The sequence below is a fragment of the Abramis brama genome (assembly GCF_963993115.1).
Source record: "Abramis brama genome assembly, chromosome: 21".
Classification (NCBI taxonomy): domain Eukaryota; kingdom Metazoa; phylum Chordata; class Actinopteri; order Cypriniformes; family Leuciscidae; genus Abramis; species Abramis brama.
Genome location: NC_139983.1, coordinates 9,639,955 through 9,654,309, shown reverse-complemented (window position 1 = coordinate 9,654,309; position 14,355 = coordinate 9,639,955). Strand labels below are relative to the sequence as shown.

At 37.9% G+C, this 14,355-nt stretch overlaps 1 protein-coding gene across 3 annotated transcripts in view; it reads left to right on the top strand.

Annotated features, from left to right (window-relative positions):
- sash1b (SAM and SH3 domain containing 1b) overlaps positions 1-14,355 on the top strand; it is a 105,308-nt gene that overhangs the window by 62,258 nt on the left and 28,695 nt on the right. The window contains exon 1 of one of the 3 annotated variants that reach the window (XM_084097620.1): positions 10,514-10,648. The exons of the other annotated variants lie outside the window; for them this stretch is intronic. Coding sequence (XP_083953746.1) covers positions 10,628-10,648 — 21 coding nt within the window. The 5' untranslated portion in view covers positions 10,514-10,627. Of the gene's footprint in view, positions 1-10,513; positions 10,649-14,355 lie in introns of those variants that run through there. 3 annotated transcript variants of the gene reach the window in all.

The window sequence follows — 14,355 nt, the reverse complement described above, 5'->3', positions numbered from 1 at the left end:
AAAGTAATAACAGAATAGCAGTAACAATAACAGAAGTGGACAGAAACAGTCTTTGACTTCTGTCTCTTCTCTTTAATTAAGTCCCGATCTGCGTTTCCGCTTGTTTTGCTGTGTTTCTCTGTCCTGCACTAGTGGTTTGCGCTCAGATGGCTTGAGGTTTGCCCCAAGAATCTTCTTCCGTACACTGACTGTGACGGCCTGTCACATTGATGAATGGTCACTGAAAAGCCATCACATCCGATTTGTTTCTCCTCTTACCTTTTGTTTTTCCAAAAAAATCCAGATTTTGTTTTTCAGTGGATCGCAAACCACTGAGAGCATCCTAGTGGAAAGAGTGATAATTACACAGCTGTGGCCTCAGCATACTTTCTGTGTGCCGATCACAAGGTGACACTCCCTCGGGACACACACTGCACGCTCTATTTTCTCCTATGACGTCCAAAATGTTACGTTGAGGCCTGTTTTACTCAAATAAGTCACATTATGTAAGTTAAATGGGTCGCAAATGCTGTTTTATTTTGATTTTACACATCGAGGAACTAGTACAAATGCATTTAACTTTGCATTAAGCTTGCATTGTGAACAAACACCTTCACTGTCTGTACTCTGTGTTTGCAGACTGTCCCAGATGTCCTGAAAGACGATTCTGGTGTTTTGTACTTTCTCACTCATTCTGTGGTGTGAAAGGGAGCATCTGTTTCAGTAGCTGTCTTGTTTTTCCTGTCACTTTTCTCCATCTCTGGTATCCTAGTTTGGCCTGAACACAGTTTTGTCATGTTCAGCATAGATAACTTGAGGCATTTTCATCAGACTGTGAGGGATGCTTGTTTTAAAGGAATGTTATACTGATAAAATAATCAGTTTTGCATCCTGGATCGACACACAGATGTATAATAATAGGGACGTTTTCATAACTAATGGCGGAAGTTCCTTTTTTACCGCAGGACTGGAACGATTTTAGTTCTAGGAACGCCTTTTGGGGGAACTAAATTAGCTCCTACTTCAGAGTCGGGTCTAACCCAGCACAATAGGAACTACAAGTGACATAGTGTAATCTGATTGGCCGAACTCTTGCCATACGAAACACCAGCACCCGCCATTTTTAAAAAGCCTGGTGCGAATATGACACTGTCCCATTCAAGAAACATTAGCATGAATTTTGTGTAAAGCATTCATAAAACATTATTGTCTAAATTGTTGCATTCATTTCAAACCATTTACAGTACACAAGAACGATTTGACAAAATGTTCATTCTGCTGATGGACCTAGTTGACCTCTGAATGAGGTGCTTTAAATGAAATATTGCATACTTTCTGTTTGTTTTTATTGCCTCAATGATATTTACAACTTTTTCTTGTACTTTTTTGCACTTTTAGCATTTCATTAATAAAGGGTAGTTCTTGAATTGGAGGCTTTTTTGGGATGTTTCTTTTTTCCTTCTCTGTTTGTGGTTAAATCTTTGCCTTTTTGCATGATGTTTGTTTTTTATCGTCCTTTACATTTGAGGTCACTTGATTTAGTCCACCTACAACACCACTAACTTGCCATTAAAGTTTAACTGTTTAACCAAGATCAATAACAACCCAATTTTCTTTCTTTTTTTTTCTCTTTGTGTGCCCTGGGGTTTGTCTGATTCAGCATTCATGTCATACTGAGTTCTGCTGTGAATCTGGCTTTCTGTACCCAAATGCAAATTGAGCATTTTTATTAGAAAATGAGAAATGAGAGGAAACTGGCTGACAAGGATGTTATTAAGCTGCTCTTCAGGAAGCAGCCATCCAAAATATCCTTGACTGGCTTCTAAACCCAGCAGACAGTAAGTCTGAGGCCTTGCGTGTGGTTTCAATGGGGTGATTTTGTGTGTTTGTGATGATTCGCTAAAGCTGAAAGCTAATATCCCTGAACTGAGGAGGAATATTCTCTCAGTATGAGGGGAAGCATAAATCTTATCAAAGTTAACTCTCCTCTCCCATTTGCTTTTCATCAGCTTCTCTGTTTGCTTAGCCAAGTCTCCACCTAAAGAATAGAATTACCACTTGGATAGTTCCAAAATCTGATTGGACTACAAAATTAAAATGGTGATAAATGGATACCTTTGACAAAATATTTATATTTTATATATCAGGCAACAAGTTGAGGCATTAATCAACTGTAAATAGTAGTGTTGAACTACTGAACTATTACTTGGCAGAAGAGTTTTCTTCATAATATTAATAATATGAATTCATATAATTATATATAATCACATACATACACACGCACTCACACACACACACACATATATATATATGTATATGTGTGTGTGTGTGTGTGTGTGTGTGTGTGTATATATATATATATATATATATATATATATATATATATATATATATATATATATATAATTTTAACTATTAACGGAGCATTTATGTATTTAATCATACACTGTAAAAAATGATGATCAATAAGTTATGACAACATATGTTTTTACATTGCTTTAACTCATTAAAATAAGTTAAGCAATTTTCAACTTTTTATTAGTTATTTAAAATTCAACACTTTTTTTTTTAAGTCAACTGACCTAATGTAATTTAACTTAAACAGCCAAGTTGATTTTACTTAAAAAATTAAAGCATCAGCTTTTTTTACAGTTTTTATTGCTTTCTTTAAGAATTTGCTGCAAAATTTCAGAAATGTTCTTCTCTGTTCTGCTGCTTTGTTCTTCGTCTGTGACTCTGAACGAGAAATTACACTGGAACAGGAAAATAAAAAGCTTTTGGAAATGGGAGGAACAGCTATGAAGTGAGAGCAGAGGTAATTTAGAAAGGGATGGTGTGAGAGGAGAGGAAGTAAACGGACAAGAGGAAGATAAATGGAGCGCAGCTGGGTAATTGAGATATCAATCTGCCCGGCGGTGCTGCTCTCATTGAAGATTGGATTGGGATACGGAGACACTCATTAAATAAGGTGAGACCCAGCAGAGCTCTTACCAACACTGATCTGACTGCAGTGGGATTCAGATTGGCTCGGTTTTAATTGTGCGATTGGATATTAGTAAAACCCAAACTACACCTTTAAATGTTGTTCCTCTAATGATTATGTTTTTAATTTGCATCTTTGCCGCTCCTGCAGCATGAGCGACATGATTCAGTGCTGGAATATATCATTTTTATAGTGATGATGTTAGATTGGATTTCCTTTTATACGTTCTCAGGGTGACTGTCTTATTAAATGTTCTGAGTGAAGAAAGGCGGTTTTCTGTGTCAGCAAGTTTTCAGGATGGTTTTAAGCACTTGCGGTGCTGCGGCGGGGGAAACGGGCTCTTGTGTTGGTGGAGACTCAGACTCTGAGCTGAATCTTATTGACGGGGCAGAAAGCAGTGAAAACCTGACACTTGGGCAACCAGCCTTAAATTGGCCACATGGGGAGGGAGGGGAAGGGCTGGCCCACATCGACTGAAAAATCAATCTATTTCATGATTCATGATGCGTATTGAATGCCAGCAGCACAGCTTTGACTCCTTCATTATTGGATGCGATGTCGCATCTGTCTAGTGTCTGATGTACGTGATGTGTGAAGACAAAAGACGCTTAATTGTTTTGTTGTTGTTTTTTAATTAACATCGTGTAAAGCAAGTCATCCAGAAGAGTTATAACTATGAGACTTATAATCAACATGAATTCATAATGGACCCTATTTACTTTCTTAATGAATGTTCCTGTTTTTGTTGTGCGCTGTTCATCACTGCAGATTACTATAAAGAAAAAATGTTTGCCTTGGAAATCTTCACTTTTGATCATTCAAGTCAAAGAGCCATGCACATGACATGTGGACAAAAATATGTATATTGTGGCCACGAATTAATAATTCCTTCTCTTGTTTTAAGATGCGCACAATATAATAATTTGTTCCCTCTTTTTACTAAATCACGCATGTCATGCGTACAAGTCAGAAGAGACTTATTTTAAAAACATTAAAAATCTTACCGATCCCAAACTTTTGAACGGCAGTGTAATAATATACAGTTAACATACAGATTCATCTGAAAGGCTTATTAGTAGCTTGGAGTTGTAACATAAACCCAAATGCCTACAGTACAGTATGATTCGGGACGGTAAACCCTGATCTGGCTAGCCTTTCCACCACCAACAGTACCCTTACTTGATAGGCATGGTGTATGCCGGAAAGTAGCGATCGATTACATTCTTGTGCGAAGAAAAAAAGCGACACAGTAAACATCAATGGAGGACACACAGCAGATCTTGTTCTTGCTTCTCGGCATGTGGCTGTTTGTCACAAGAAGAAACACTAACGTGTTTCAACTGTATTAAGAAATGGCGCCTCTTGTTTTGTTATTTCCCTGCTAGCACTAGCAAGTGATTCTCTGTCAACCAATCAACGTTCTGCAGTGAGTCTAGCTCCAACGGAAGGGTCCCAAAAAAGTGGTGTACGGTTCGGAATTAGGGGAACAGTCACAACTTCTGACAAGGGAAACAGCAAAAACTGCGTACTGTCCTGTACTCTACCTTACCGCTCGGTTGAAACGAGGCATTAATGTACTATTATGAATCTTTTAGGGGTAAATAAGTACAAAGATGTCCCTTCCGAGTTTTTTTTGGGGGTTTTTTGTACATTTATTTTGAGAGTGTAGGGAGTATAAGACTGCTATGGAGGCTACTATCTACAGGTTGTCAGGAATTCAGGTGCTGGTGATGAATCTGCTGGGATGCGTATGATGTGTTGCTGTGTAAGCGGTAAAAATGATCCCTAGAACATTTCTAAGTAAAAGATCAAGGTGTCAGAGGCAGTGTGCTGGAAAGGACAAGCCCAGAGGAGCGAAGTCAAACCATCAGGAGCGTCAACAGTGAGATGGCAGAGAGAGGTCAGCGCTGGGAGCAGCGGATTCAGCGTTTAACCCAAGAGGACGCAGGGTGAACTATCCCTTTAATTTTCTTTATTATTGCAAGTATTACAGTTCCTTCCTGTGCCATTGTGTAATATATGATCCCCAAATCAAAACAGACTCAAGTTCATGTTATTCTAAAGCAAAGTCCTTCTTTAAATTCACTTTGGTCTGCTTAGGTTTGTTAGATGAGATTAATACTAGATTTAATGGATTACACTCTTTCACGACAGCTGCTTTGGTTGAAGGTAAGGTCACCTGCCGGATTTGTTATCGTATAGATGACTTCAGGTCATGCTTCAGTGGTGTAGCTCCGGGTCTCTGAGGGAACGTCTGCAGGCAGTTTAGAGGAACTGATTAAATCTTAATTAGGACTTTCACAATAGATGCACTTGTTACTCTGAGGTGGGCCAGCTTTATGTGGGTCAGTCACCAGTCACCTTTATTGACTTTATCAGCAAGTGAGAGCTCTGAGATGTTTTCTTTGAGATGATAGCATGCCTAAAACCCTGCAGACCGATGTTTGGCGGATCGTGTCCATAGGAATTTTAGATCACTCACCCGTAGGTAATTAAACATCACAACGGCGCTCCTCTAAATTAAACAGTGTTTAAAAGAAAGTTCAGAGTTTAGAAAGGAAAAAGGGTATTTTTTAGCATGAGGACATAGATGAAATGTGATAGTCTGGTTCTGTCTGCCTGTTGAAGGATTCGTGGGATTGTAGTGTCATGGTAACTGAATCCAGTGAGCCGGGCAATGATGTGGAAAAATGCGAGTCACAAGGTTGAGTCTTTGAGACGTGTTTCTTAAAGAAATTATGAGCCATTATATATGTATGACTATGCTGCTATAGGCTGTTCCTCTGTGGTTTACTAGGCTTCTATTCCACTCAGTCTTTGGCAGAGCAGAATCATGTGACCATCAGATAGCATATAGGAAACATTATCTCTAATAATAATTCTCTTGTGGTGCTGCTATTGTCCATTTTGAAGGGTTAGTGATTTGGACATACTCTTTAAGTGTAAGTAATAAACTTTAACACAAAGCGCATCATGCACAATGGTGCATCACATGATACCTTGACATAAAATATGTAAACATGCTAAAAATACACATAGTATAGCAACATCTAGAATAATTTAGCTTCAGGACTATTTTCTTGTTGTTCATCTACAGTACATGGAAGTCAGTCTTGATATTGTTCCAAGATTATGATATTGTTTTCAGATTTGAAGACCCATATTGCATTATATTTTATGTTTTTATTTACATGTGTAAACACATCAGGCATAGTTTTATCTCATTTTATTGGAAATTATTTAAAAGCCCACTGCCAAGTGTCTTGGAACGCATAGCTTTGTATGATGTGTTGACGTAATTTCCCCTGAAACACTTCAGATTCTAGAGAGCATTTGATTGGACTGAAGATGTGATGAGAAACTAAGGTCTGCGGTGATGTCATAAAAATCCGTGATCCATTTTAGCGGAAGTGAGAGACTGTAAGTTTTGAATGCTTATATCTCCTAAATGCGAATGTTGTCATTGTTTTGGAACACACCAGCTTATTCATAACCTTAAGGCTAACATATTCATGCTAAAAGCTAAAAAACGTAAATTTTGAGTTCGGGGGCCTTTAAGTGTTTTGGCTCCAGTGTTTTGGAGCTGGCAGTGTGTGTCAGCGTGCTGGTTTATCATGTGACAGGAGCGCATTGGTGAGTGACAGCTGGCTACAAAGAGACGCGTCTGTTTAACCCCATGTGCCTCTAGAGACCTGTCAAAATTCACTTAGCTGTCTGTCCTTGTTAGACGGGCCATGCAGACGCCGGCCTGCTGCCCAGGAGGTCATCACGGTTCAAGCTGAGGCAGTGTCTTAAACACATCGCTCATCTTATTTACAGTCTGTTCACTTTATATCCCACAGAATATGTGTCCGCTGGGAGTATCATGAATGTGTCATTTGTCACTATTAACATCAACGTGAAATTAACTGTGTTGTTACTTTCTAAATACAGGTTCCTGATGCTATTGTGCACAATTGATCTTTGCACGTTATTCCAATGGGGAAAAAGGTTTTTGTCAAAATGCTCCACCTCTGAAATGAATTTCCTGCTCAGCTGATGTCACCAAGGTCATATAGCCAAATATCTATGGTCAGTTTTAGGTAATGCTTTCTGTAATATTGCCAATAGTTCCCACAGTAGTGGTGGTTAAAGAGGGCCTATTATGCTTTTTACATTTTCAACTTGCTTTAGTGTGTAATGTTGCTGTTTGAGCATATAAAAATCTGCAAAGCACAAAGTCACTCCAAAGGGAGTTATTCTCTATATCAGTGCACTCTGAACTCCCTGAAACGCCTCCATTGTAGTCTTGAGTTTTCTTCTGGGAACGAACACATCACAATATTCCTTATTTAAATAATTCCTGCCTAAGGTATACGCAAAATAAAGTGGCGAGGCCAGGTTGAATGGAGTTAGTAGTGCGTTAAAACTCACGGTTATGGTAAGGGGCGGGACATCTCCCAAACACGCTCGGAGTCGTTGACTAATCACAACACACAAGTCCAATCAGAACACATTCTGCTTTTCGGAAGGAGGGGCTTCATAGAGACCGGAACTAAACAGAGCGTTTCTGACTGACTGGGAAGAGAGGTGCTGCAACAATGTTAAATATGGGAAAAATAATGGGGTTTTTTTGTGCACATCCAAGTATGAAAACGTATTCTAGTAGACCCCAAAAACAAAATCAAGACTTTATATTTTTCACTGTTGAATATCACTATTTTAAATATTTCACATTACGGAAGTAAAATGGGGTGTAAATGCTGTGTCACTTGCATTGCTGATATTTATATGGTGTGTGTTTGTTTTAAACCGGTGACAAAATTACATGCAGATATGAGAGAAAAAGCATTCGTAAATTGTAATTAGTAGATTGATTGGCACAGAAAAGTTGATTGGTGTAATTGTGTGAGATGCTGGAACGTCGAAACATCTGGCAAACCTCTGAATCAGCCCTGATTTTTCAAGAGGGCAAAATTAAAGCTACATAATGCAAAGACTAAATAAATATGCTGAATGAATTTACTTTGCACAGCTGCGCCCCCGTTGGACATGCTTTCGGCTATTCAGACACAGAGGGTCATGCTGAGTTCACACAATCACCCAACATGACCAACATGGCGCTTACGACCCCAAGAGAACCAGATATCCGGAAGCATCACGCTAGATTTTGAGTGATAGCTGTTATGGGCATGAGTCGCATGTGTGTTCTCGCTTGACTGGATGGAACAAACAAAAAGTCAAGGACTTGTGAATCACTCTGTGTTCACCATGCCGGAGCTGTGGGATTCTGTGACTCTCACTAAGGGGCCGCATTCTCTCTCCCTGAAGTCCACGTCCAATGTTAGACAGAGTGTCTTGTGCCAGTTGTGCCAATCACTATCTGAAACTTGGAAAAGTAAACAGGCAGTTTTGACTCATAAAGACAAAGACAATGCCTACGAATATGCCTACTTCCATTCTATATAACACTATAGGCCCTATCATACACCTGGCGGATTTGTGAATAGAAGTGAACAACGCAACTGACGATGTAGGTCACATGATAACGACATGGCGGATGTTGTACAGTACGTCCGGATTACATTCATACTACATTTTTATCAGTTGTGAAGTAAGTTTCAAAGTATCAAAATACTTAATGCAGAAATCCTTTTTGCAACCTATTTTGCCTTTTTATGTGACAAACAGAAATCATATATCCAGTGGTCCAGAGTGCAGTTTTCTGAACTGGTGCGGTACTGTGACTGTGAGTGAGTTCAGCCAGCCAGTGAGGAGAGATGCGGACAGACAGGCTCAGTTTCTCTGCCGGTGCACCGGTGCGCAAAAATGCCCTTTCTGGCACTCGCCTATCTCTGCGCCCTCAGGCATGTGCCCGCCGTCCACAAATACACACAGACATGATGCAGACCCCCGACCGGCCATCTGCTCCTGACTGTAATGTGCACTGCTACTGATCTAATGATGTCAGAACCCACTGACAGACTCGCAGTCACTTCCTCGTACAGTCTCACAGATCGATAGTGCTGTAAGTTTGTGATATTGGAGAGAGAACAACATGACACAACAGATAGATCACTCTCATTATAATCAGTGTAGGTGTCTACACAGACCTACTGTACATGTAGCTGTTCACCAGGTGAAAAATCATGTGTGAAGTTACAGGACACATTTAATCCATGAGGCACGTGATTTGTACTGGTACTTTTTAATATATACCATGGTACTGAATAATTACTGTATTCATTTACCATGGTATTTATGGTTTTTGTAAGGGTTTTCATCAGTTTCATGAGATTGTTTGAGATAATACTGCTGTCCAGACAAACCTCTTGTAATTCACAGTGATGTCAAACTCATGCTGTCTGATGCCATCTACTGGCGTTTAGTGCTCTGCGTCTTTGAGTCTTTGAGCTTGTTCACCAACCAGTTAGTAGTAAGAATATTTGGTTCCCTATTCCCTATTTGGTCAATCTCACAAATACTGTCAAGAAATATATAAGTGGTAGTTTGTTTAATTTTTTTAAAACTTATAAACCAAAAATAAAAAAACTGCAAATTATATTTTGCATAAAAAACATAAAGCCTATTTTTCATATTTTATATTATATTATTATTTTATGGAAGTCCTATTTTCTCTCAAATCAAAAAGATAAAAAAAATTGGAAATTATAATTTGCATTAAGAAGATAAAGCTATTTTTTCACAAGTCATACTCAATATATTATATTATATTATATTATATTATATTATATTATATTATATTATATTATATTATACAAGCCTTATTTTACTCTCAAATAACAACAACAAAAAAACATGAAATTATATTTTATTTAAAGAGCTATTTTTTCACAGGTCAAATTCAATATTTTAGTATTATATTATATTTATTATATTATATTATATTAATCATGTTTTACTTTCAAACCAAAAAGAAAAAAAAACTTGAAGAAGATAAAGCCTATTTTTGACAAGTCATACTCAATATTTTTTGTATTATTTTATATTATATTCTATTATATTATGCAAGTCATACTATATTGTGTTTTATATATGCTTTACAATCTTTGACAGTAATTAAAGAATGTGGAATATGTTCTTAATTGTTATGTTAGGCTTAAGTTTCTTCATTCAAAATATAAATTGGTTATATAAATATATAATTGCAAAAAAATATATATATATATATATATATATATATATATATATATATATATATATATCAATTTTGAGGAAAGTATAAACCTGACATTTATTTGTGAGACTCACCCTAATATCTGTCATTCATCTGTTCAAGCACGCACAGGTTCCTCGTATAAAACATACTGTTTTTCTGTCCCCTCCTGAATTCGATTTCCTCCCGTCAGCAGCATAAGGGTCATATCTTTTTACCCGTGCTGATAATAAGAGATCTGTTCAGCTTTTGTCAGGGTAATCTTATCTGCTTCTGCCCCATCAGCCTCACAGACACACATTTTAAAGCACAGGAGGGAGTTTATTTAACTGCGCTGACTGTCCCGCAGCTGGAGAGAGAGAGAGAGAGAGAGAGAGAGAGCTCCACCCTGCAGTATATTTCATGTCATTTGCTCAGTCCTCCGTTCACAGCGGCGTGTGTATTGTTCTCTGAGCGTCCAGGGAAAGTTTCAGCAGTCAAATTGAGCTTGTTGAACACAGAGGAGCCGCATGTTAGACTGGAGACCAATGGTGAGTGTGTGTGACTTTTCAAAGGGTGTTTTACTTTGTTCTCCAAGGGAACTTGTGAATGGACATATTCTAACTATCATGATGCTTTAAGTGAATTAACACACTTGTGTGAATATGATGTCAATGCTTTTGAAGATCATTAGATGCTCTCTGTTGATATTGCTCAAACTTTCTGGTTAGTTTGTTTTATGTTTTTAACTGTTTAATCTTGTACAATTAATTCAGCCTAAACTTTTTAAACATTTACAGATTATTGTATAGATCATTTCAGCTTTAGATTATGTTTTGATGGTTATATGGTTTAAGAAATTTAAGAATAAAGTTTGAAATCCTATGGACTTGCCTTAGGATGCTCAGCATTTGCATACTGAATTCCAATTGGTCTTCTCTCTTATATGTATTTGCAAACTGAATTGTGAGTTATATTTTCCTTCTTGCATCTACTTATCTTCTTAGCACGGACACATTTATAACGTTTAAAAGATGCTCCATTCTGACATTTACTCTGTTGAAAGAAAAAAACGGATAGCTAATGAAATATAGACTTTCCGAGTTCTTCCCATGTGACAACTAGCCCCAGTCTGCTCTGTTTATCAGGAAGGTAAAGCTTTGGTTATGTTGCAGGAGATGTTGTCGTTTATTCAGTTGCTGTTGCTCAGATAAGCACCACAAACTGTGTGAACATCCATCTTGTAAGGCAAGATGTGTCACAAAATGAGAGTTATTTTGTTTTGTAAATAAGAAATTTGGCCCTTAACCTTTTATTTTTCCATTTCTCTCATAAATAGAAAAACTTTTTGAGATGTCTGTTTGAAAATTATATTAATATTTCAACCAACAGTACTTGCTTTACTTTTAGTGTTTGGTGTACTGCTTTAATACATGCCCATTTCAATAAATTGAATTGTATTTGTGCATGTTTTAAGTTTATTATGGTAATGAGAATCGCTGTTGAGAATAATGAGTGAATGAATAATATATATGCTTGAAGATGATGAAATGAATGAAGAGTGTTGAAGTAAAAGCATGAAGGCTGAGAAACAGACAGGGATCAGATCAGAGTATATGGACTTGATTAAAGAGACTGTTTGGCGTAAACGTTTCAGTTCGTGGACTCCAGGCAGGGCGAGAGAAACAGAAACTCCTCACACTCCAGCTGCAGAACATACTCATCAATTATAAACTTTAAGACTTTCTCCCTCCACATTTGTGTGTGGGATAATCAATGACAGTGATGCAGCTGAATGTAACGTTGAGATTTCCTGGTTGTGTCATTTCCTGTTTCCCAGAGCCAGAACGTGTCCCGGCTGCTTCATGGAGCGTGTGTGTGTGTGTGTGTGTGTGTGTGTGTGTGTGTGTGTGTGTGTGTGTGTGTGTGTGTGTGTGTGTGTGTATGTAAGTTAAAGACATCATTAAAGAAATCCATGTGACTCCTGTGGTTTAACTTCAAAAGTGGTATCTGCATAGTAATTAATGACAGAATTTCCATTTTTGGGTGAACTGTCCCTTTAAGGCGAGACACTACAGGCAAAAACGAAGAACGTGTGTGAGGAGCAAATGGTGGTTTGTTGTTGTCCCACTAATTGCATGATCAGGTTCTGGGCTTCTATTCTACTTCGGTTGTCGTAGGAGAAGCCACACTATAGGACTGTGCCTCAAAACCTCAGACACTGCCAGAATTTCATCAGGGGTTAAGTTTGATACGAACATGTCAAACTAGCGATCAAAGACTACAGATTTTAGCATAGGAACAGAGGAATCTTGTAGGAGTTGTGAAATGTGTCTTAGATGGCCAGATCGTACAGTGTGCACCCAGCTTTAAGCACCAAGAATTTTGAACTTGGCTTTATCCAATGTTAGATTTTTGTTCTGGAAATGTACGCAAATTAGTGCATATTAAAAGTCGGCATAAAATGGAAGTTGCGATAGCCTTTTCTTCCCTTTTGTGACGTATTTCCAACTCAAACAGTTTCTTGATCAAGGAAAAAATGTAGGGCGGGACTTGATTTTGTCAATGGGAAATTGATTGGATGGACGTGGTTTGCTATTGGTCGATCTCATGTGAGTGACAGGTTGCCCCGCCCTCATGCCGGTAAACACATCATCAGAGAAGAGATGTCATTGCCAGAGGGAAGGAAGTTATTTTGATTAAAGATTACAAGGGCTCAAGAATTTAAAAAACATAATGATGTGCATGGATGAATCATTTATAATAAATACTGCATTATTCCAGAAAACAAAATTGATTTACACATCGGTTTGTTGATGAACATGCACTTGTTAATGCTGATAGTGAGGAATTACAGTTGCAACATCTCATAATGTACCTCGAACAGGACGTGTATTGCAGTGATACACTCAGTGTAAGTCATCCTTGCCATGGAGGTTTGGGTTGAATGACTAGATCTTTCAATGTTTCATCATCGGACTCGCGCTCAGATTGATATGGTAAAATCGACGTCATTGTTCATTACTGTCTTTACATGTTGAATGTACATAGGAGCCTCTGGATGGAGCTGAAGTTCAGTAATGGTAATTGCCGTTAATTTCCGACAGGCGCTGTACACGGTATACCAATCACAACGGACTGTGCCATCTGACCAATCAGAGCAGAGTAGCTCATGGAAAGGAGAGATTTAGAGAGAATGATTCAACCTTCAAGTCGTTTGAGAATCATTGAAAAATGTGGTGATGTTCAATGTATATTATGAGGAAATTAAACAGTTTTTTGACCTTTTGATGCATGTAAACCTGTTGTAGAGGACCTCCAAAACATCATTCGGAGACTTTAAAATAGCATAATAGGGGCACTTTATTATATAAAAAACGTATAATACTTGTAATAATTGTTAAAGTAATCAATCAGCTGATGTAGCTTCATGTAGCCTGTATGAAGTGTAATCGATGCGACAGACACATTCCCTTCAGAGATATCGTCTCCCAGGAGCTGTTGAAAACTAATTGAGGTGAACGTGGCGTGACCCTCGGCTACCCGTGCAGTCATTCAGACAGATAACCCGGGGAATTGGAGCCATTATAGCGGGTGTAATCCCCCCTCACCCCCGTCATCTCATTCATCATGCCCAGGGTTCCCTGGTTAATGAGGAGGGCAACAGAGCGGCCTGTACACAGAGAGGAGAAGATAAATGAGCTGCTGCTCGTCCCGACACATGCTGAGACCCTTGAGCCCATGATATGTTCCCTGGGTGATGTGACATTGCACCTCATTTAAAACCCTTTTAACTACAGTAGAATGTCATGCTCCTGTCCCACTAGTGGCTTGAGATGTTTGATGTAATGTTTGAATTAATTTTGCACTAGCTGGCGCGTTTCTGTTCAGATTTGCATTTATATTATGTAGAAGGTAATACTTAACATTCATTCAAGGTGATTAACATAATACTTAATAGTGGATTATATAAGAGTGATTCTCTCAAAACCTGGCAAGAACATATCCAGGTCACATTTAACACCATAATCAAAAGAAATCATTTATATTGCTCTGTCTACTTATAGGATTATTCATTTAATTTGTGATTTTTTATTATTATTTTTTTTTAATGACAATTAAGCATATGTTCTTCCCAAATTGTTAATTACCATGATTGGAAAAAAAAAATCATTAAAATAAATATTCGAATCCAATGACAATCGCAATTGAGAATAAATAAAATATATAAAAATTAAACACAATATATGTTAATATT